Source organism: Peromyscus maniculatus, chromosome 11 (assembly GCF_049852395.1).
Source record: "Peromyscus maniculatus bairdii isolate BWxNUB_F1_BW_parent chromosome 11, HU_Pman_BW_mat_3.1, whole genome shotgun sequence".
Lineage (NCBI taxonomy): Eukaryota > Metazoa > Chordata > Mammalia > Rodentia > Cricetidae > Peromyscus > Peromyscus maniculatus.
Genome location: NC_134862.1, coordinates 40059846 through 40084039, shown reverse-complemented (window position 1 = coordinate 40084039; position 24194 = coordinate 40059846). Strand labels below are relative to the sequence as shown.

General features: G+C 43.6%; 1 protein-coding gene and 1 long non-coding RNA gene across 21 annotated transcripts in view; one reads left to right on the top strand and one right to left on the bottom strand.

Moving 5' to 3' along the window:
• LOC121821232 (uncharacterized) overlaps positions 1-18300 on the bottom strand; it is a 57953-nt gene extending 39653 nt beyond the window's left edge. The window contains exons 1-2 of one of the 2 annotated variants that reach the window (XR_006061926.2): positions 18186-18300; positions 16926-17051 (exon numbers count right to left, since the gene is read on the bottom strand). This is a non-coding gene — a long non-coding RNA (uncharacterized LOC121821232). Of the gene's footprint in view, positions 1-16925; positions 17052-18185 lie in introns of those variants that run through there. The other variant, XR_013043227.1, reaches the window with a different exon arrangement.
• Positions 18037-24194, top strand: part of Cd55 (CD55 molecule (Cromer blood group)) — a 31892-nt gene continuing 25734 nt past the window's right edge. For 11 of the 19 annotated variants that reach the window (XM_076547308.1, XM_076547303.1, XM_076547305.1 and 8 more), the window contains exons 1-3: positions 18322-18680; positions 18905-19090; positions 21055-21246. In XM_076547308.1, coding sequence (XP_076403423.1) covers positions 18365-18680; positions 18905-19090; positions 21055-21246 — 694 coding nt within the window. In that variant the 5' untranslated portion in view covers positions 18322-18364. The other 8 variants (XM_076547310.1, XM_076547315.1, XM_076547309.1 and 5 more) reach the window with 5 other exon arrangements.

The following is a 24194-nucleotide window of genomic DNA, read 5'->3' as shown; positions in this document are numbered from 1 at the left end:
TCCAAAACTGCTAGAAGAACATGAAAGGGTGCCCTACAGCATGTAGGCAGAGGAAAGGACTTTCTGAATAGGATTGCATTTGCTCAGGGATCAAGGCCAGGACCTTATAAAACTTAAAATCTCTTTATAGCAAAGGAAAGGAAGCCTCAGAGTGGGAATCTTTGCTAGCTACATCTCCAATAAGGGGTTAATATCTAGACCATAGAAATAACTCAAAAAAAAAAAAAAAACAAAGAATTGGGGAAACAAATGGCCCAGTTTAAAAATGGGCTATGGATTTGAACAGAGCGTTCTCAAAAGAAGAAATAAAAGTGGCTAAGAAATAGCGTTAAAAGGGTTCAGTATCCTTAGCAATCAGGGAAATGCCAATGCAAATTAGGAATTCATCTTACCCCAGTCAGACTGGCTGAGATCAGGAAAGCAACTGACCCCAAGTGCTGGTGAGGATACAGAAGGTGGGACCCTCACTCACTGCTGGTGGGATGACAAACTGGTGCAGCCGCTCTGAGAGTCAGTGTGGCGACATCTCAAAAAGTTAACAATGGATCTGTCAAATGACTCAGCCCTGCATCTCCTGGGCATATACCCAAAGGATTCAATGTCCTACTATAGAGATACTTGATTAACCATGGTCACTGACAGTAGCTAGAACATGGAAACAACCTAGATGTGCTGCAACTGATGATGGACAATCAAACTTATACATAGCAGAATTGAATTCAGCTGTAAAGAAAAGTGAAATTTGCAGTCAGATTGTTGGAACTGGAAAATATTATATGGAGTGAAGCAACCCATATTCAGGGAGCCAAATGCTTGTGCGCTTTGTCTCACTTGCATATCCAAGTCTGAACCTTTAGATCTGAACATATAATCGGAAGTAACCATAGAAGCCAGGAAAGTAGAAAGGGACCATGGGGAGAGGGCCAGAAGGAGCCCTAGAGAGGAGGGTAGTAGAACACAGGTGCTAAAAAGATGGGGAGGAGAAAAATGGGAGCTTTAATTAGGGAGAGGAAGGGTGATACAGACAGAGAGAGGGGGAGGAAAGAGAGATAAATAGCACTAAGGATATTTGAAAAAGCCACAGGGAAACACATTATTTCATAATCTCACTTAAAATACATAATATATTTAAGTGTATACATAAACATATATTTTTAAAATGTAAACATGGTGACATACACGGGGTAATAACACTCCTCCCTCCAAGAGCCATAGACAATCTAGCAAGAGTTCCAGTGCCACGCATGGGAAATCCTCCTTTGAATCGGTCAGGGGGACCCACGAGACTCCCAGAACAATATGGGCTATTGCACTGGCTTTGGTTGCCTCCCAGAATCTGAAGTTAAGTTCCTATTGCTGAAGATACAGCATACTTTGGACACAGGACTTGGAGGAGTTGAGCTGGAGACCTGAAATCCTCCTCCCTAAGGACTAGCTCTTATATAGTGTAAGAAGTAGTAGTCACACCTGGATGGAAAGTCGAAGAACCACACAGCATGTTCCCAGGTGGAGTGACAGTGGCACTTTTATCTTGGGGGTAGCTAACATTATTGGACTTAACTCCTATTCAATAAGAGGGAGTTCAATGCTCGGTTCTGTAAATCTAGCCAACCACCCATGGCTGAAGGGGTCATAGACTCCAGACAACTACTGCTTTTTTCCTAAACCAACATAATTTCTAAATAATTCTACATATGTTTATACCTACAGGCAAGGGTAGCTCTCACCCCTCATGAAAAATAAAGCTTCTTTTTGCAGTAGAGAGAGGCTATTACAAAAATCCACAACTGGTCAAAACAGAGAATAGATGATCCTGGGGTACTTGGCCCCAGTTCATTTATCTTTAATTCACTCTTATACTGAAAGTTCAGGAAACATTATGGAAGAAGGAGCAGAAAGATAGTTAGAGCCAGAGGACAGGGACTCCAGCTGCTAAATAGTGTCTTCAGGATGTGACAGGCATGCTGCACTCATCTGTGGGTATAAGGTATAAAGTTAGAAATTACAGTTGTTTAGGAGAATGGCACTCATAGGTTTTCCACTAGAGCCAGTGACTTCTCCAGTCATGAAATCTCAACAATGTGCTTAGCTAAACAAGACTTGTATAATGACAACCTTGGCTGACCTACCAATGTGGATGGGGAAAATTTCAAAAGTCCCTACCCTAAATGAAGAGTTACAAGCAATTAATATAGGAGAATCAGTTTTCTTCAGGGATGAGCTCCATGATTGGTTATCCAATCTCAAATGTTCATCCCTAAACACGTGCACATGGAAACAATACTAATTTGACTCAGTAAGTTGTGTGTGTGTGTGTGTGTGTGTGTGTGTGTGTGTGTGTGTAACAATAATAAAGAGAAAAGTGCCATAAATTTTAGAGAGGTTGGGGGCACAGGAGGAGTCGAAGAGGGAAGAGTCGGGGACGGGAATGATGTAATTGTAGTACTCATGAATGAAATACTCAAATAAATAAATAAATGAAAAGAAGTATGTTGGGAATGAGGAAAAAGGAGATCCATTTCAAGATGAGTGTGGAGTCTCCATCCCAAATTTACATGTTGTCTTGTGATATTACTAATTTCAAACACAGGAGAGAAAGCAGCAGATGAAGTGAGATTAGCCGTTTAGGAAGTGGGAAGAAAATGCCCCTTTTGCAGGATGGACTTGAGAGGCCTGAGAACTCTCATTGGTGGCCTTTGGTAATTGGCCTCCGAGTTTGAAAGTCAACAGAGTTCAATTAAAGTACAATTTGGGATTAACATCTAGTGGTCTACCAAGGCCACAGGAGTAGCCTACCTAGAGGGAAGGAAAAAGGAGCACAAATGCTCAGCCTGGAAGGACCAAGAAAGATGAACTTCAGAGTATCCACAATGCACATACAAAGGAACTTCATTCTTCAAAAACCTAAAGGTAGAACTGCCATATGACCCAGCTAGCCATTCTGGGGTCTGCATATATCCAGACAGCTCCAAATCCTACCACAGGGATATCTGCACATCCATGTTAACTGCTTCTCTGCTTACATTAGCAAGGAAATGGACCAACCTAGATGCCCATTAACAAATGGATAATGAAAATGTAGTATATATACAAAAACAGAATTATTACCAAGTTGTAAAGTAAAATAGTGAATTTGCAGGAAAAATGGACGGATTTAGGACAATATTAATTAAGGTCGCCCAAACTCAGAAAAAAAGAGAAAGAAACATATAATGTATAGATGTTACATATAAAAACATCTGTATGTGTATATGGTATAATATTTAGGAAAGAGACCAAGAAAAGGTAACACTGGGTGAAAAAGGGGGACAGAATGCAGGCAAAGGGCACAGGAATCACAAAAGAGGATATGAAGTAGTTGTCTTTCTGGTTTCAACTGTGTCATAGTATTTGTCTCTTATTCTGTTTTTGCATTGATAAGTGCATAAGAATGTAACTGATAGTGAAAGTAGAAAACTCAGAGTCGAGCTTCAGAATGGTGAGTCTCACTGTAGAGAAGTTCATGGAAGACAGACAGAGTTTGGGAATGGGCAAGTGTTCCCTTGAGTGGCTTTCTTAATCTAGCTGTGTGAGGATTTTATTTTTGACTTCATTATAATAAAGTGATTTTAAAAAGTAAGAACAGCCGGGCGGTGGTGGCGCACGCCTTTAATCCCAGCACTCGGGAGGCAGAGGCAGGCGGATCTCTGTGAGTTCGAGGCCAGCCTGGGCTACCAAGTGAGCTCCAGGAAAGGCGCAAAGCTACACAGAGAAACCCTGTCTCGAAAAACCAAAAAAAAAAAAAAAAAAAAAAAAAGTAAGAACAATTCCTGTTACTTGAAAATTATCTTTGTGGAAAGAAGTAAATATAGTTTCCTTATCAATGCCATCCAAACCGGACTGGATGCCACCGCAGAGAGCCGGGTTGAGCGCAATCAGCACGGGGGAACAATAGGAAATGAAAGAGGGTGTCAGATGGAAGCAGCCCCTGAGCCCCTCCAGACGGCCGTTAGCCTGGGAAGACACCCCCCACCCCAGGGCTGCCAAATCTCCCAGTATTCTAAAGGGAAATACAAGCATATTGTCTGACAGAAACCTTTCTGGTTATAAAGTCCCTGTGTATGAATTCAGCAAGAGGACAATATTAATTAAGCACAAACTATGTATAAGACACTAATCTAGGGTTGGGGATTTTTGTATTTAATAGAAGAGACCAAAGTCTTTTTGTGGATGAAGTTCACACTCAGTTGTGGGAATGCACACAATTATCAAATGAGCAAAGGTCATGTGTTGAGGGGAGCACTGAAGGACTATAAATGGGTACTTGATCTATAATTTGGGAGTATATTTCTATATCAAACACAATGGCATAAACGTACCCTACCGAAATATTTAGATAAAAGGCCTTGGGGGATGTAAGGAGAGCCACAGAGACATCTGTTTTCAGATTCAAACAAAGAGAAAACAGTAGTTACTAACTCTGAGTAGGACTTTGCTCAGTGTGGGATTTTGTTCAGTGAGCTCAAAGGCCAGGATAGGGAAAAGAGTCAATACTCAGTGGAGAGTATTGGGGAGATGAAGGCAGAGAAAAAAGGGAGAATCGGACCATAAGGATCTGGTCAGTGATTGCGTCTGAGTTTGTGTCCTGAGATTAGGAGCTTCTGAGTAACCTGTCCTCGGGAACTTAAGAGTGGGGGGGGGGGGCAGACACCTCCCAGAAGCTCTCCGCAGTGGCCCAGGCAAGAAAGAAAGACTGCTTGCTTAAGATTGTCATAGCCGAAAGGGCAAGCCTGTCAAGTGAGCTGTAATTTGAAGGCTGAGAGGAGAGTATATTCGTTAGATTTCTAGGTGGAGTATGAGACAGTGAGGCAAGAGAGATGACTCCTGGGAACGTGACCTAAACCGAATGGAGAACGGAATAACATTCGCTCGAGTGGGGAAACAGGTGTGGGAAGAAATGGTAAAGACTGGAAGAATGGTAAAGAAATGGAAAAGAGACCCTTTTTCTCTACTTCTAGCTTTAAAGCATCTTTTAGATCTCCCAGTGGAGTGCCATTTAAGCAGCCAGTCCTATGTACTGATGAAAGTGATCCAGACTAAACACATGACTTGAAAATTCATAGCTGTCAGAATGGGTAAGACTGGAGAGCCTACAGGTTATCATTCTGCAGGACCAGTCCCGTTACAAGCTCCAGCAGGTCATAGATGGGTAGATGCTAGGGTGGCCAACCCAAGGCCCTGGATGTGGACCTGCGTGATAAGTTGAGCTGGTCAGACCTGGCTGCTGGGGCCACCTACCTCAGGCACGGGGCACAGCCAGCTCTCTCATGCTCCATGGTGAGGGATGGGGTCATCTCTCTCAAGTGCAGAGAGCCAGTTCTCAGGGTGGCTGCGGGATATTGGGATTTCTGAGAGGTATCTGAAAGGAGTTTCAGCGAGGGTCCATTGATGATGGAAAGGACTAGTGGCCTTGAACCAGACCAATGACCCACTGCAATGAACCCTGCGAGTAAAGCTGATAGGACACAAGTGTGTGCTGTGTGACGTACCATGGCTCCCAACGCCAGTAAGGAATGAGGAGGTGTTGAAGAGGCAGGGAAGATGGAGGAGAAAAATCGTTTTTTTTTTTTTTTTTTTTTTTAAATTTTCTTTTTTTGGGAGGGTACTGTAAGGGTGAGGGTAGATACAGATGAACTGGGAAATGAGTGGCATTAGGGCACATGATATGAAATTCCCAAAGAAGCAATAAAGAAATTTTTTTTTCCAGCGAGTAATAAATGTTGGGATAAGGGGATCAAAGGACAGAGAACTCAGACATTTCATTTGGAATCTGTGGAGCAGGCAATAAAGGCAAAGTGGAGGCAATAAAACCGGCTGAGAAGGCACAGACAGTGAACTAGGAGACCGAGCCAGGAAAACCTGGTGCTGATGAGAAGGGGGTACATTAAGGTAAAGGAACGAACTGGTCAGTGGGGTCCTATTGACTGCCAGCCCCAAGAAATGAGGTCATTAGTAATACAGCAGCTGTGGACGATGGGACCTGGAATAACTTCAAGATGCAGGGGAACGAGGACATGGCGACACATCCCTGCAACCTCAGCACCTGAGAAGTTGAGGCAGGAAGATTGTGAGTTCAAGGCCAGCCTAGCCTTCATAGTGATACACTGAGTTTCTTTTTCTTTTTTTTTTTTTTTTAAAGCAGGAAAACTTGGCCCAGAAACACAGCCCCCCAAAAAAAGGGTCTTTGCATTTTTTCTAAGGATCAGAGAGTATGAGCTTATGTTTACATGAAATAGCCTTTGGGATAAAATCAAACAACTGGTGATGTAGGTGAGAGAGAAATAATTACTTCAAAAGTGTCCTGGAGTAGAAGTGGGCGGTGTGTGTGTGTGTGTGTTAGAGTTTAGAGAATGACTTCACACTGTCAGAATACATCCCTGTATGTACAGGTCTTCTCCTATAGCCTGCATCAGGCCATGCCTCTCTGCAGCTCTCTCTGGGACCGAGAATTAAGAAGCAATCTGTACTGTGACTTGATAGCTCTCAAATGATGGTACCTGGCTCCTCCACGCTGCCCGTCACAAATGCTGTGCTTAACTAAATCACGTGACATGGAAATTCACATCTCTGAAACATTCTTGTTTTGGGTCCCTTTTGGAAACCGAGGGTCTAGTCTGGATATTTAAATGGTGAAAACTGTCTTCTCATCTAGGACTCCAACTAGAAGTTGATACACTGGTGCTCTGTGCACAGATTGAGCACACAACAGTGGTCCTTGATGATCCTTCTGGACTGCTTTAAAGAGGTGTTAGAAATGTAAGGGGAAGAGCTATTTGTGTGACTTGGAGGAATGTAATGCTTTCAGACTAGCCACAAGGCAAATCCACTAGGAGCCAAGCCCAAGGCAGGCTTTGATATGCTAATGAACCAACCCCAATGTGGCACTGATATGTTATTGAACCAGCCCTAATAGTTGTGAACACTAATGTTACAAAACTTACAGACCCAATAGAATAAAACAACAACTGGACATTTGGAGGGGACCCTAGGAGAGCAAGGCCAGACTCCCCAAGGTGTGGCACCTCACGCCACCTCCGAGATGATACCCATCCACAAGGGGACTTTGAGACTGGCCACCTTGTGTCTCTGGCTTCAGCGACCCTGAGTTTTTGGTATATTGCTTACTTCACACATGCCCACTGTCTGTGCTCGCCTCTGGCTGACACTCTCCAGGACCTTCTGGGACCTCCAACAGTGCCATCCTCCTCGCCTGCCACAGCTGAAGGACCTGGTGGGTGGGTGGTGAATGTGGGTGGAACCCTGTAGCATTGTCTGCCTGAAACCATTCCCTTCTCAGGGAGATGTCTGTTTACCTAAGATTACCTTAGCTTTTATAATAGTGTCGTATTGAAAGGAATGTTTGTGGAACTAAACTGAGTATTTTTGAAAGACAAATCTCAACGTGGACGTCCTAATTGTGGGGGGCCGAGGGTATGGGGGGTAGGGTGGGGAGGGTACTCACAGACCATTGGCCATACTTTCCACAGGAGGAAAGATAGATTTCTTTTCTTTCTTTCTTTTTTCTTTTTTCTTTTTTTTTTTTTTTTTTTGGTTTTTAGAGACAGAGTTTCTCTGTGTAGCTTTGTGCCTTTCCTGGGACTCACTCTGTACCCCAGCCTGGCCTCGAACTCACAGAGATCTGCCTGGCTCTGCCTCCCGAGTGCGGAAGATTAAAGGCGTGCGCCACCACCGCCCGGCTAAAAGAAAGATTTCTTGATTCGACATATCTTGCTACTCTACCCATGAGAAGAGTTAGTCATACAGTCCTTCTTCTGGTACAAAGTACAGATATGATCAATGATAACTAAATTAATGAAAACAATTATTTTTATCAGGACCATTACCATCCCCACCAGGACCTAGACCTTGAGTTAGCATTTTCCAGGTCATTAAGAAACATAGGTAACACCTGTGTATTTTCCTTTACCATTCCCAAGTTAATTGTCTCTCAGAAGACAGGCTCTGACAGCTTTAAGGTGGTGATCTGAGTAAGAATCCTCTCCCCTGGCCTATAAAATGAAGAGCTGAGTCATCACTTACCTTGCATTCTGTGCACTTCCATCATAAGGACAGGAGTTGTTTGTTTTTTTTTTAAGTTATGACTGTTTTTTATTTTTTTTTAAACTCTTTGTTCTTTGCCTCTTTTGGGAGCCCGCCACCCAGCTCCCAAATAAATCACACCTAGAGATTTATTCTTTCTTATGAAGGCCTGGCCTTAGCTTGGCTTATTTCTAGCCAGCTTTTCTTAAATTATCCCATCTATCTTTTGCCTCTGGGGCTTTTACCTTTCTCTAATTCTGTGTATCTTTTCTTTCTTTCTTACCCCATTGCTGGCTGTGTAGCTGGGTGGCTGGCCCCCGATGTCCTCCTCTCCTTATCCTGCTCTTGCTCCTTGCTCTCCTAGGTTTCTCCTTCTATTTATTCTCTCTGCGTGGCAGCCCTGCCTATCCTTTCTCCTGCCTTGTTATCAGCCGTTTAGCTCTTTAATAGTCCAATCAGGTGTTTTAGACAGGCACAGTAACACAGCTTTACAGAGTTAAACAAATGCAACATAAAAGAATTCAACACATCTTTGCATCATTAAAACAAATATTCCACAGCACAAACAAATGTAACACATCTTAAAATAAATATCCCACAACATATGATTTCATTTTTAAAGTTTTCATTGACATAGCCAGTTTAGTCCAAGTTTCTAGCCAGACGCTAAATCAATACTGGCTCATAAAGGAATCTGCACTCAAGGTGACAATCCAGAGTCTTCTATGAAATGATTGGGCAATAAACACATCCACTTCTAGTTTAAAATGGTTAAACGAATATTCATGCATATTTGTGCTCTTCAAAAAGCCTCTCACTAACATGACAGGAAAGGGATGTTTTAAAGGCATGAAAACATGGGAAGGTAAATACAGCAGTGGAGATGCCAGCGAGTAGTTGAATGGAGTATTGAGTTAGGGCAGAATGGGAAGCGGAAATGTTATAGTCTGCAACCAACCATTCTCGGTGCAGGATTTTAAAGTCCCAAGCACCTCTGCAAAGAAGATGAGGGATTAAACTGGAATGGGGATCAACTGAAAGTCCATGCAGAGTGCACAGACCCAAAGGACTTTTGTGAAATGCAGTGTGTGAGTATCCTGAAAGGGGTGGGGAGTATTGGGAGGGGGGGCAGGGAGGAATCGGAACTCCTGACACTGGAAAATAGAGCGTGAAAGAAAAGAAACAGAAGTGGCAGATATTGAATGCTAAGGCCTCGATCCTCTTCGCTTAGGACCCAGAACGGTTGGTATATACTTACTTCTATGTTCACTCAGACAAGATTTTGGAAATTGGTTCTGGAGAAGTGAGTCTTAGTTAAAATGCATTTAGATGATTGTGTACACAGTCAAGTTTCCGGCCCTAATAGCCCTGCACTTTGGCTCATCAGGAAGCCAGTCTGAACCACATAGCCAGGGCCTTCCACCAGCTTTCTGGATATTCTCTCTTTCATAGAAAGCCAAGTCATGGAGTGTAAGACTCCTGGGGAAGGTTTCAACTTGAAAAACAAAGGCCCATGCTAACAAATGCAAACCAAAAGGAACTCAGAAAATAGATGATACAGAAAGGAAGGAAGGAAGGAAGGAAGGAAGGAAGAAAAGAAGAAAGGAAGGAAGGAAGGAAGAAAGGAAGAAAGGAAGGAAGGAAGGAAGGAAGGAAGGAAGGAAGGAAGGAAGAGAGAAAGAAAACAACCCACTACCAAAACAAAACTTGATGTAATTAATCAGATGGAAAACAAGACATTTCATATATTCTCAGGACAAATGTAAAGGATTGTATCTCTAACCAGGAGCCGGGCAGGATCACACTTGTTTCTTTTATAGCAGTCATGTAAGAGAAGGGTAAGGAGTGAGGAGATGAGGTAGCAGTTACAGAAGAGCTACAGCTCCTGGCCTAAGCCCGAAAGGTTCCGAGGCATCTCCCGATACCATCTCCCTGGGAACCAAGCCTAACACACGAAACTTGAGTCCCGGGAGTGCCATGCAAACTACAATAGAGGGTTAACATTACCCAAGCAAGCTGAGGTGCTAAATTAGGAAGGGGGGAAGTGGCTTGGGCTGTGCTATTCCTGACAGAATGGCCAGGGTATGTAAAAACAGCTTACACAGATAGCCGTGCTGTGATGGCTAAGCAAGGCCAGGTCTCAGACTAGAAGGGTGCACGGTGCACGCCCCTTACCAGGGTTTCTCTCTTCTCTCCCACCCCGTGTAAGTCTACTTGAGATGGAATGGAGATCTGCTTCTTGGGGTGCAAGACCATAAAGTGAGGCAAATACATTACAGATGGGATGACTGGAACATCGAGAAAGAGTCCAGCGGCTCAACAATCTTGAACATTTACACAAATGACCTAAATAATCATCTTTGCCAGAGAACAAATTCTGCTGGGGTGGAGAATGAATGAGGACAGCTGGGTGACTTCAGTGGCCTTTGCACCCCTTTTGAGAATCTGACATTTTTCACAGGTTTATTTAGTCTAGGTCTTGACAGATCATGTGACCCTGGGCAGGTCCCCTTGAGTCTCTGAAATGTTTGTTCAGGTCAGACATTGTCATTACTTACTGTCAATGAGTGAGTATTAATGTAAGTTAAACTACCAGATGTTTGACTCATTTCTTTTAACCCTCAACATTATGAGGTCAGTATAATGATCATGTGTGGGGAAGCCAGCTCCCACCTTTTAAAGGGTTCCTATGAGGAGGAGAAAGGAATAAGAAACTCGTTGATAGATAGCAGAGATGAGACAGACAGAAACACAGGATAGCTTTGGGAGGACCTGAATCAAAATCCACCGGCCGCTTCTGTCTCTTCAAAAGGGCTTTTTATAACAATGCCAAGGGCGCAGGGCAAAAGACCTCCCCCTTGCCATCAAAGCACACCACACAGCCAAGTGCAGAAGACCCTTGCAAACACCTGGAAACCACACCCGTGGGCAAATCACTCCCTTATGCAGCCCTGCTGGGTAAAGCAAGCTCAGATTCTCGGACCCTGAGTAAGGTCTCGCTAGGTCTCTGTGGGTCTCTACAATCATACAGGCCTATTTGATACCCCGAGGTTGTTTTACGGAGTGGCTGACAGTGGGCCACACAGAAGGCAAAGGAACAGCAGTGTCAGTGATAGGGACTGTGTGCGTCTGAATCTCAGAACTGCCCACTCTGCCCCTGTGCTACACTGCCTCTTATCATGTGTGTGTGTGTGTGTGTGTCTGTGTGTGTGAGCACACACACACAGACACACAGACACACACACACACACACACACACACACACACACACACACGCAGTCTTTCTCTCTCCCCCTCACACCCACACCCACATGCTCATTCCTTCCCTCCCCCCACAGGCTTGAATTTTCTTGCCCTTTCTCTTTCTCTGCTTGGGCAGCAACAATTCACTGGAGTCTCATAAAACCAGGCCCTGTCAAAGAAACATTTGCTCATGAGGTCAACCTTACACTCCCACTTGGCTGGAGACTTCCCTCCTGCACACCAGGAGCAGGCTGAAGCGGTTCTGCCGGGGGGGAGGGGGGGGGGGGGGCGGGCACACTACATTTTATTGGCTGCACTAAGCAATTAGTGCTGCACCTGAACCTAGTAAGAAATGAACAAATAAGCCCTGACTGCTGTAGCACACTGATACCTCAATTAGTGAATTCTTGGTAAATAAAACTCCTAATTGAAAACAGCCTAGATGTCTATTAGCCGATGAATGGATAATGAAATGGCATATTATTTAAACAAGGACATATTATTCAGCTGTTCAGTAAAACAGAATTATGAAATTTGCAGGAAAATGGATGGAGCTAGAAACAATCACCCTGAGCAAGGTAACCCAGACCCAGAAAGACAAACACTGCGTTTCTCTTAAATGTGGTTGTTAGTTAGCTTTAGTGAAGTGTGTTTCATTCAGAATGTCAACAGGGGTTAGGTTGCTAATAAGGGACCAGGAAGGAAGAAGGGGTTTTCCAAGAAAGGGAAAAGTAGAGTGTTAGAAAGGGATAGACGGAAAATTAGGAGGATGAAATGGGACATGTGTGTGTGTGTGTGTGTGTGTGTGTGTGTGTGTGCGCGCGCGCGCGCGCGTGCGTGCGTGCAAGGGTAAGGAAAGGAGGGAGTATGGGGAGGAACAACTAACACTAAAGGCCTTTTGAAAAGCCAGAGGGAGACCTACTACTGTAGAAGTCCCCTAAAATATATACATATATGAATGGAATTTAAATGACGTTACCATATAATGGAGGAGACGATGCCTCAACCAGATATCATATGCTACCAAATACAACCTGCACTGCAGGAATGGGATGCATCCTTTGAGTTGTTGGGCAGAGTAGTCCCATCGAGTCCTCCAAATACCATAGGCCATTGCTGACGCTATTGGGTTGCCCTCCACAACCTGAGAGTAGGACCCTACTCCTGAGGACGCCACATTCACAGAGACCTTGAGCATCACCTACTGACCAGCATTCATAGTGTTGAAAGGCATTACATGCGCTACTGCAGAAGAAAACCAGTCATCGATCCCATCCAACTCTGAACCCCCTCTGAGCGGCAACAGCAACCTGCCTGGTGGTGCAAATGTTATGGGAGAATGAGGCCAAGAACCGGGGGCTAGACAGGTCATGGGCCAGAGGGGAAACCTACTACAAATATTCTGCTAAATCAGGGGTTCTCAACCTTCCCAATACCGTGACCCCTTAAATACAGTTCCTCATGTTGTGGTGATCCCCGCCCCCCATCATAAAATTATTTTTCATTGCAACTTCATAACTGTAATCTTGCTATTGTTATGAATCATAATGTAAATATCTGATGTGCAGGATGTCTGATATGGAACCCCTATGAATGGGTTCTTTGACCTTGTGCATACACACACACACACACACACACACACACACACACACACACACCAATGTTTGTTTTGTTTTGATTTCATTCTTTTTTAGAAAAGAGAAAGACTATGAAATGAGAGCCTGGGTTGTGGTGGGGGCGGTCTGAGAGGAGTTGGGGAAATGGAAAGAGTATGACCCCAGTATACTGTATGGAAATGTAAAAAGTAATTACAAAAATAAAAACTCCTCTATAAGAAATAGGGTGTGCTAGATGCTATCTGCAATTGGCATCCACTTGCAAAGGAAAAATTAGCTTTCACCTAAGAGTCTCACTGGATATATTAATCACAATTAAGAGTAGGCCTCATGCCCAGCAGTAGATTTCCAACACAAAATGAACTCTATGGTATTTTTGCAGACCTTTTGTCTCATATTGCTTTTGTTTGGGCTTTTTTTTTTCTTTTTGTTTTCTTTTTTTGTCTTATCCTCTTTTGCTTGTATATTATGGTTTCCAACTTTGTGGTTTTGTGTATGTGTGTGTGTCTGTGTCTTGTGCTTTTCCTTTTTTATTTTGGTTATTGCTGTTGTTTTCATTTGCCTGTTTGTTTTCTAAAAAGAGAAAGGGTGTGGAGTTGGGTGGGCAGGGAGGATGGGGAGGAGTTGGAAGGGGAATCCATGATCAGAATATGTATGAACATTTTTGTCTTTGGAGATTTTTTTTTTTTTTTTTGAAAAACACTAGCCATGCCAAGCATGCATCCTGGTTTGCTTTCTTTCTTTTTTTTTTTTATAATTATTATTTTTTATTTTATTTTACATACCAGTTTGACCTCCTCCCTCTCATCCTGTTCCCTCCCCCACCTCCTCTCCACCCACCCCCATCCATTCTTCAGAAACAAGAAGTAGGCTGTGCTCATCTGTTTTCATTAATTTTTAGAAAACATGCCTCACTTAATTTACAGTGCAGAGAAGCCTAGATTTGCAGTTGTGTGACAAAAAAAAAAAGAAAAGAGAAAAGAAAACTCAGCTCAAAGGCTTGTGGTTGTTGTTGGCCATTTTAAGATACACACGAGGAAATACTGTAGGCTGCTGGGAATGCATATAGAAGGTTCCTTGGAGGGAGGAACTTAAAGACCCTGTAGACCAAAAAAACGTACTCTCTTGTGACCTTGTGAGCTGGGAGACTTCCTGGAAGGGAGAGGAGAGGTAGAGCGGCCTGAGACCTTCAGACTCTAAGCTGTTTATGTGGTTTAAGTTTCTTAACTTCCCTGAATCCCAGTGGCCTCCCTCACCTACAAGAAGGAGGACAGTATCTGGCTGATGGTTTGGTAGCCCTGTCTTTCAGGAAATTGTAATATCCTCTTCCACTTTTACGCCTGTTCCTGGTACTGTTGATTCTAAGGCATGGCTTTGAGGCCTCCCTCTGAGTTTCTGTTTGCTCTCTCCTTGGTTACCCACCCCCTTAAGACGGTATCTCTCCCGGTTCACGAGCTGTGCATTTTCACTTAGACATGCGGCTAACACATTTTATACTTAACCAGCAGAAAGCCAAATTAGTTATTTCTTCCCTCAACTGTCTCCAGGTTTTGGGATAACAGTCCTTTTAAAGCTATCCCTTTACCTTACACATGCTCACATTACTGAATCACCTTTAAGATTGTTCAGCTTCTGTTCAGTTGTTAAATTCTGTGGACTCCTCCTTCAAAATGTCTTTGGTCTGAGCAAGGAAGGAAACCCAAGGGTTTAAAATAATTGTGTGAGGCTTTCTTTTTTAAGAGTCACAGGTCTACTTCCCTAATATAGAGTCATTCTTTTAAAAACTGAAATTAAGGCACTTGCGTTCCCCAGTGTTAACGTCCTGGTGTGCCTCTGGAGTCACTCCATTCCCAGACTCGGCACACAACTTCCAAATTAGCTGGTGCTTCCCTGTGAAAACTCAGCAGTCTGCTGATGACACACCGGCGCCTCGGATCTCTTTCTAGCCTGTTTCTCAATCCTAGCGGCACCTGGCCCTTTCTTGACCACTTGCTCAGCCATTCTTCCTTCTTTCTTATCCTTTGCCCATCACACTGACACTCACCAGTCCGGTTTGGTAGGATCAGTGGGTCTTTCCTCTGCTCTATCCGCGTGCCTTCCTGAACTCCAGACCACTTATTTTGCTGTTGCATACTCAGGGCATTTATCACAGGAACACATTATGGATTCTTGGAAGGAAATATTAACGCTTCCGAGTTGGTCTTTTCTACCTGGGCAAGAGCCAGGTTCTCATCCCTACAAGATCATAGACTTATTTTTTACGTATCTTTATGTTTCCTGACCTCATTACATAAATGTGTCATTTGGGAAATGGAGATCTCTATAGGGATTATACATCATTCCCAGACATTTTGAAATCGATGTGGGATGAGATGCTGGAAGACGCGTGGCTACCTTTCAAAGTGCAGAATAAAGACAAGGAAATTGTGTTCACACAAAGCCCTAGGTTCCAAAACTTCTCTTCGAATCCCAAAGTCACTGTGCTCTCTGCAGACCCAATCTTTGATGGTTGTTCATTCCAGGGAATGGGCTGGGGTGATAGCTTAGCTGGCAGAATGCTTGCTGTACAAGCAGGAGGACCCGAGTTCGATCTCCAGGACCCATGTAAACATGCCAGCTGTGCTAGTGTACATCTGTGATCCCAGCACCAGGGAGGCAGAGACAGGTGTGTCCCTGGGGCTCACTGGCCAGCCAGTCTACCCCAGTCAATAAGCCCCAGGTTCTAGTGAGAGCCCCTGCTTCAAAAGAGGTACACAAGTGTACCCCAGGATGACACCTGAGGCTGTCCTCTGTCCCCCACCCCCCACGGGGACATATGCACACACTAACACAAATGTGCATGCACACACACACACACACACACACACACACACAAGTTTTAGAATCAAGTTAGATTTGCATTCTAATCTGGTCACTTCTTAACTGTACAGATTTTGGTAGAAATAACCTTTTTGTTCTCTCATCTTAGAAATATTGACAGCTTTCCCACTTCCTGAAGTTGTGCTGGTAAAATGGTACATGTATAAAGCACCTGGAATCCAGCAAATCTGGGCCAGCAGTTAAAATAAAATACTCTAAGTTACACATTTGAAGGTTTTGTTCTTTTCGTAGTAATGCTTACATTTTTATGCATGTCTTTTTTTAAAAATTAAGTAAGTAAATCATGTGATATTTTTAATTCTTTCCCTCCAGAATGTTGTAATTATTTTGGGTGGTGACAAGCATTACTTAAGGGTCCACCCATTATTCCTTCTACTTGTTTCTTTGGAAAGAACTTATTACCTAGATAAAGTACTTTAGCAAGTGCTTGCTCAAGAGTATTTGGTGTTGCTAAGCTGGGTGGTGAAGATAGTTTTGGACCCTCTGCTGAGCCCATTGTTCTAGATATCAAGCTACAGTGCTCATTTAACACACATTTAGAGAACTCTTCCAAAGTTTTTCTCACAGCTCCCTATCCGTTTTTGACTCAAGCTAACTATGGCATGGCAGAGAAATGTGTCGAATGAAGTCACAGAAGGCTCTCATGGACTAAAAGAAGGTCTGACTGATAGATACACCACTTTTCAGCCTCTGCTGGGCCCTTACATACTTGTCATGTAAGGAATAGTACAGTTTTTAACATTGAGTATGAGAAACACACTTGATTTTAAAACACTCTACCTTTGTGGGACTTTTAAACTCTAGGATTTTTTGTTTTTGAGAAATGGTTCCATTATACAGGCCACGTTAAGTTGGGACTTTGAAGCCCAGGCTAACCTTGAGCCCCAAACCTCTTGCCCAACCTTCCAAGTTTACAGGCATGAGTCACTAGAGTATGACGTAAACTCCAGAACGTTTTAAATACTGTTAGATGTCAATGAGTGCCTATAGGGGACCCTTTCCTATAATTCCTGCATTGGGCAACACAGTGTTTAGCTAACTAACTAAGCATGAATCATAGGAAACATTTGCTGAAAACAAGATTCCTCTTCAAAAGCTCACACTAACCTGTAAGGAACCACGAGTAAACTTTAGGAAAGATTATCGGCGTAGGGTGTAACAAACGCTCTCACAGCTGGTCCACCATCGAAGACAGAATTTCAGGTGAAGGATTTCATCAGGCAGGTCGAGCAGCTATGGGAATAGATAATCCAGCCTAAGACTCTGCTAACCAGACCCAGATACACAATTACAGGGAAACACTTTGGGGCTCTTTACATGAGGACCTGCAAAATCTCTCTCTCTCTCTCTGAGGTATGTGGCTGCTCCGATGGTACCACATGGATCTGGGGCTTCACAAACCGGGTTGCATAGTGATACACCTTAAATAATCCTAATTCCCAGTGCTGTCCTCAAAGATGTGCAGCTTGTCCTGGGCACAGCTTCACTCTCTGGATTTTTTCCCCCCAATGCTCCCATGTGATCCCAATGTGTGGATCGCTTTGTGTATCATTGGCTATTCTTCACAGTACGAAACAAACCTTTGTCTTAGGGTCTACTACTTACTTCTAAACATCATTTTATAGGAGGATTAAATCCTAAAGTAGAATTCAAGGAGGGTCCTTGGTACATAACCAGAACCAGGACTAAGAAAGCAACTCCTTACCCAGACAAGATCTAAAAAAACAAACAAACAAAAAAAAAACGATCAGTCAAGCTCTCTAGACCTCGGTGTGTTGTTTGTTACAGGGCGCTGGCAGGCTGGCCTCCAGCTCCCTATTAGCCTACGCTCGTTTTCTTGGATCACCTCCTATTTTCCGTACTGACACCATGGAGAGACCTAGAAGACAACATACTGGGTCACCGGTTCCCACCCTCCATTTGTCATCTTCCAGCTGAAGCCACAAAGGTCCTGGGGTGTGCCCTGTTTCTCAGCTCCCACTGGCCCAGGAATTCCACCGCGCCTATCCTTCACTCTGCCAGCACTCAGCAGGCGGGAGTTGGGGGGAGTTTGGGAGTCTGGGTGGCTTTTTGATATTCCTGAGTGCTGACTCAGGGGCGAAGCGCCCTTCTTTAGAAGGCATACATTTAGTTCCCCCCGCAGACGTAACTCAACAGCGGGCCCACCCCGGCCGCTGGGTCCCCAGGGTGACATATGCTGGCCTGCCCACGCCACGGAGGGAACGCCCTGTGCATGCGGGCCGCCCCACCCAAAATGACGAGAGCCCCGCCCCGTCCCGCCTCGCCCCGCCCATCCCCGCCGCAGCCGCTCAATTAACCGGGGCGCGAAACCGCTCCAGCGGCAGCCGGACGCGCTCTCTCTTCTACCTGGGGCCATGGGCCGCGCACGCGCGCCGGGGACCCGGTCACCGCCGCCGCCGCCGCGGGTGCCGCCGCTGCCGCTGCTGCTGCTGCTGTCGTCGTCGCTGCTGCTGCTGTCCCCGAGCGTGCAGGGTGAGTGGCTGGAGCTGCTGCGAGGACTGAGCGGCGGCCGGCCAGGCGCGCGCATGCTCATCAGGCATTGTTACCCAAACCCGGGGGGCCTCCTCCCGCGGCCAGGTGCCGGAGGCCACGGGACGGATGGGTGTGGAGTGCTGGGCTGTCTGGGCTGTGATGGATCCCGCGACCGGAGACCGAGGGAAAAGCAAGAGGGAGGGTCGAGGGCGAATCTCCAGCCCTGCTCCTGGTTCTTTTATTCTAAGGCGGAGGAGGCCAGAGGGCTGTCCACCTGCGCCCCTGAGAGTCCAGTTGCCAGCAGCGCCCTGCGCCACTCACTTGGGTGTCGGAACTTGCGCCCAGCCGTGGTGTCGGCGTGGATATCGAGTACCTTCTGAACCTCTTCTAAACGTCTCCTTAGGGGGAGGGAGCGCTTCCACACAACGTTAATTTTGTGTTGTGTCGATAAGAGCCTAGGCGTTTGCAAGTTCCTGTTGGGAAGGGAGGAAGTAAAGAGCCATTGCTGTTCTCCTTAGTCCAGGTCTGGGGAAAGAAAGTCACCCAGCTGCCGGAAGGTGTCTTCTGCTTTACATCTGCTCTTCTCTTCCTAGGCGACTGCGGCCCACCTCCAGAAATGCCTAACGCCACGCCAGAGGTGGATGGGAAAACCAGTTTTCCCGAGTACAGCAATGTGGTATATTCATGTAATAAAGGCTTTAAGAAAATTCCAGACAAGGAACACACAGTGTTGTGTCTTGAAAATGGTCAATGGTCTACCATCGAAACATTCTGTAATAGTAAGTTCTTCATTTCTTTATAGAAGTGTTAGGGGACTGTGTATCTTGTGGTTATTTTTACACCTCTTTGGAGTGACTGGTAATTGATAGTTTTCTAGCATTATTAAACCCCAGAGTATACATGTTGGCAGTTCACACTCCAGCTAATTGAAGGCGGTACTTCCTATAGCAGGCCCTGCTTCTTCATTAAGAGTTTTCCTTTCTGTTGTTCAGGCTAATAGAGAAAATAAATGATAGGTCCTGTTTAGGGAGTAAATTATATGTGAATATATTTGGCAAGTACCTTGAGACACACACCCAGGTGATCTGCCTTCTTCAACTTCACTTTGTTAAGTGACAAATGCAACTCTTGGGAGACATTTTAAGATTTTACTTAAAAAAGAATCTGTTGTTCATATAGCCCTATGTTGGCTTTAAGATACAGTTTTTAGGTTGATTCTGGCATATCTGAACACAATACAGAGATTCTGAGCTCGAGAGTGTGTCTGCCCACCTGGGTTCTCTAGTGTAACCTATTGCCGGTTCTCTTACTATAAACCTGCTGCACAGCATGTTACTCTGCTAAATACTGTTGGCAGTTACAGTGCATTAGTCAGGGAGAGAGGGAGTGGCCCTCAGGCTTAAGGCGTTCCTGTCTGCTGCACGGGCTTTATAGACACTGCACACCGAGGCTATGCTAATTTTCTTTAAAAAATAATAAACTAGCGTTAGTTTACTTTTTGTTTGCCTGTATATTGCTCAGGCTAGCTTCAACTCATGGACTTAGAAAATCCACCTGCCTCAGCTTCTCAAGTATCTGGAATTATAAGCTGGGAGACCTTGCCTTTTTTTTTTTCTTTTCTTAAATTTTTACACTCTAAAATAACAATAAAAATAGAAAGTAGAATATGATAAACACATGGCCTGGCCACCTACACACTTATTGCCAAACATTATCTACTCTCTGTGATTTTCTGTGCTATACCCTCAGGATTTTCATGGACCGAGGTTGCTATCTCCAGCACCAGTACAAGCAAGTTAGTAAGAAATTGCATTAGTATGGCCGCAGTGTTGCTAGGCAACAGGAATAGTTCCGCTCCATTACATACCTGCAGGAACCACGTTTGTATATGTGGCCCATCATGGATCAGACATTTGGTGTGTGACTGACGACAGGAAAGTACAGCTAAGACTTGATTGCTGCCTTTGAGTGACCTGAGTCGGGGGAAACTACAGTGAATCCAGAATCATTCAAAGCTAACTTTTGAAACCACAAGTGAAATGGGCTTTACATTTGTATTTTCAACCCCCATTGAAGGCAGGAAACCCATAAGCCCACACCACACGTTTTAGAGTTTGTAAATCTCCTGCAGTATTGCTTCATCTAACCCTTCAAGCAGCCCCATGAATATGTAAGTGGGGACTCTTCTCAGTTTCAAAGTTGAAGAAATCGTCCACCAGAAGGTAAATAATACGCACAAGACTAGTACTTCTTATACCAAAGAGCCAGGCTTCAAGCGTGGGCCACTCGACTACTGAGTTACGGTTTCATGCTCTATCCTTTGCCTCTCTGGAGTGTATTGTTCCAGCTGTTTACACTTGGTGCATACTTTATGTACACAGTTCCTTCATCTGACTCTCCTTACCAGGGGCTGTTGTAAGATTAAATGAGTAAGTGTGTGTAAAACATTTACAAATATTTAGTAAGTACAAGGTATTATTATTCCTATTATTATTGACATTTATATGTGGAAACTTAGCAGACACCTAGTAACTGAGAAATGCAGGTGAATACACTTGATATACTGCAAATACCACAGTGATACTTATTTAAAAATGAATGTATAAAGATGGAAGGATCCCTACCAAAAAAATAAGTAAATAGTTAAATGAAAAGGAGGTGGTTTAACTACCAGATATTACCAGAGGTCAACTTATTTTATAATCTGTTATTACTTTTTCTGTCTCTTTGTTAATTCTTTTAGAAAGCTGTGATGCTCCAACAAGAGTGTCTTTTGCATCTCTCAAAAAGGAATATAACAACTTGAATTATTTCCCAATTGGTACCACTGTAGAATATGAATGTCGGCCAGGATTTCAAAGACAACCTTTACTATCAGGCATATCAACTTGCCTTGAGAATTTAGAATGGTCCAAAGTTGAAGAAATTTGTAAAAGTGAGTATAATTTGAATAAGTAATTCCAATCATCTGTATTTGTGGAAATCTCTTTTCCATTTGTGCTAGAAATATATGCGTGTATATGTGTATAATATATGTATATATATTATACATACATATATGTTTGTGCTGGAAATATACATATACATCTATTATGTGTATATGTACATATGTATCTATTATGTATACATATACTTACACACACACACACACACACATATATAAAAAGAATGATTCTTCAAAGACTCTTGAGTGTTTTGTTTGTTTGTTTGTTTGTTTCTTTTTTTTTTTTGAGGCAGGGTTTCTCTGTGTAGCTTTGCACCTTTTCTGGAACTCACTCTGTAGACCAGGCTGGCCTTGCACTCAGAGATGCACTTGCCTCTGCCTCCTAAGTGCTAGGGTTAAAGGTGTGCACCACCACGACGCAGGCGAGTGTTATTTTTTAATTAGACAAATGTTTACATAATAGGAATACTTACAGGTTTCGTGTTTACTTAATTTAAGGTTACTTAAACTGATGACATACTCTAAGTATGTTGCTTTTTTGACACAACAAAACATTAATGTAAAATTTTTTAAAAAATGTAAGGGTTAGAAATATCAGTGGCTTAGAGAATGAATTTGTGTATATGTGCCTCATATTTAATGTTTTCTCACTTTCATAAGATATAATTAACAAGTAAAAATCATGTAAATTCAAGGTACACATTATTTCATAGTGAATATGTTTTTGATTCATGCATTTATGTGCTAATGAGTAGGTATGAGTGTACATGTACATGGTGTATGTGTGTGTAGGGGATCAGAGGATAGCCTTGGGTGTCCTTAGGTGCCTTTGGCATGGAACTTCACTTCATAGACCATACTGTCTTCTTCCTACACCCCCCACTCTGCGTCCTCACTCCAACTTCCAGGGTTCTGTTTCCCATATTGCCATTGCTGGAAATATAGGTGTGTGCCACTGTGTCCAGCTGTTCACATGGGTTCTGGTGACCCAAACCTGTGCATGTGGAGGCCAAAGAACAACCTTGGGTGCCATTCTTCAGGTTCTGTTCACCTTATAATTAGACAGGATGTTCCACTGGCCTGGGGCTTCTCAAGGAGGCTAGACTGGCTAGCCAGTGACCCCAAGGGCTTTGCATGTCTCTGCCTGCCTACTTCTGGAATGACAATACCATGCCCAGCTTTTTATATGTGTCCTGGGGATCAAAGTCAGGTCCTCGCCCTTACGTGGAAAACATGTGACCAGCCCAGCTTTTTCTCTACTTCTCTCCCCCATTTACATTTTATTTCTCTCTCTCTCTCTTTTTTTTTTTTTTTGGTTTTTCGAGACAGGGTTTCTTTGTGTAGCTTTGGAGCCTGTCCTGTCCTGGAACTCGCTTTGTAGATCAGGCTGGCCTCCAAAGCTACATTTTATTTCTTTAGTTGAAATAAAACCAAGGTGTTTCAATGTGGCAATTTCACACATCATGTCATTTTGCTTTGCTCTTTTTTTTTTATATATATATATTTTATTTTACAATACCATTCAGTTCTACATATCAGCCATGGGTTCCCCTATTCTCCCCCCTCCTACCCCGTCCCCTTACCCCCAGCCTACCCCCCATTCCCACCTCCTCCAGGACAAGTCCTCCCCCGAGGACTGCAATCAACCTGGTAGACTCAGTCCAGGTAGGTCCAGTCCCCTCCTCCTAGACTGAGCCAAGTGTCCCTGCATAAGCTCCAGGTTTCAAACAGCCAACTCATGCAATGAGCACAGGACTTGGTCCCACTGCCTAGATGCCTCCCAAACTGATCAAGCCAATCAACTGTCTCACCTATTCAGAGGGCCTGATCCAGCTGTGGACCCCTCAGCCGTTGGTTCATAGTTCATGTGTTTCCATTCATTTGGCTATTTTTTTTTTCAATAATTGAGTAAAACTGAAATTTATTATAAGCCACAGTCCTAGGAACCTCCATGCTATATATATAGCCTCTATGGTTCTATGGGTTATGGTCTGATTGTTCTTTATTTTATATCTAGAATCCACCTATGAGTGAATACATACCATGACTGTCTTTCTGGGTTTGGGTTACCTCACTCAGGATGATTTTTTCTAGTTCCATCCATTTGCCTGCAAATTTCATGCTCTCATTGTTTTTCTCTGCTGAGTAGTACTCCATTGTGTGTATATGTACCACATTTTTTTCATCCATTCTTCCGTTGATGGGCATCTAGGTTGTTTCCAGGTTCTGGCTATTACAAATAATGCTGCTATGAACATAGCTGAGCATGTATCTTTATGGTATGAATCAGCATTCCTTGGGTATATGCCCAAGAGTGGGATGGCTGGGTCTTGAGGTAGTTCGATTCCTAATTTTCTGAGAAACCGCCATACTGATTTCCACAGTGGTTGTACAAGTTTACATTCCCACCAACAGTGGAGGAGTGTTCCCTTTGCTCCACATCCTCTCCAACATTGGTTGTCATTGGTGTTTTTGATCGTAGCCATTCTAACAGGTTTAAGGTGGTATCTCAGAGTCCTTTTGATTTGTATTTCTCTGATGACTAAGGATGTTGAGCATTTCTTTAAATGTCTTTCAGCCATTTGTAGTTCTTGTTTTGTGAATTCTCTGTTTAGCTCTTTAGCCCATTTTTTAATTGGACTGTTCAGTATTTGATGTCTAGTTTCTTGAGTTCTTTATATATTGTGGAGATCAATCCTCTGTCAGATGTGGGGTTGGTGAAGATCTTTTCCCATTCTGTTGGCTGTCTTTTTGTCTTATTGACTGTGTCTTTTGCCCTGCAAAAGGTTTTCAGTTTCGAGAGGTCCCATTTATTAATTGTTGTGCTCAGGGTCTGTGCTGTTGGTGTTTTATTTAGGAAATGGTCTCCTAAATAAATGGTGCCAATGCGTTCAAGAGTGCTTCCTATTTTCTTTTCTATTAAGTTTCTTTTCTATTAA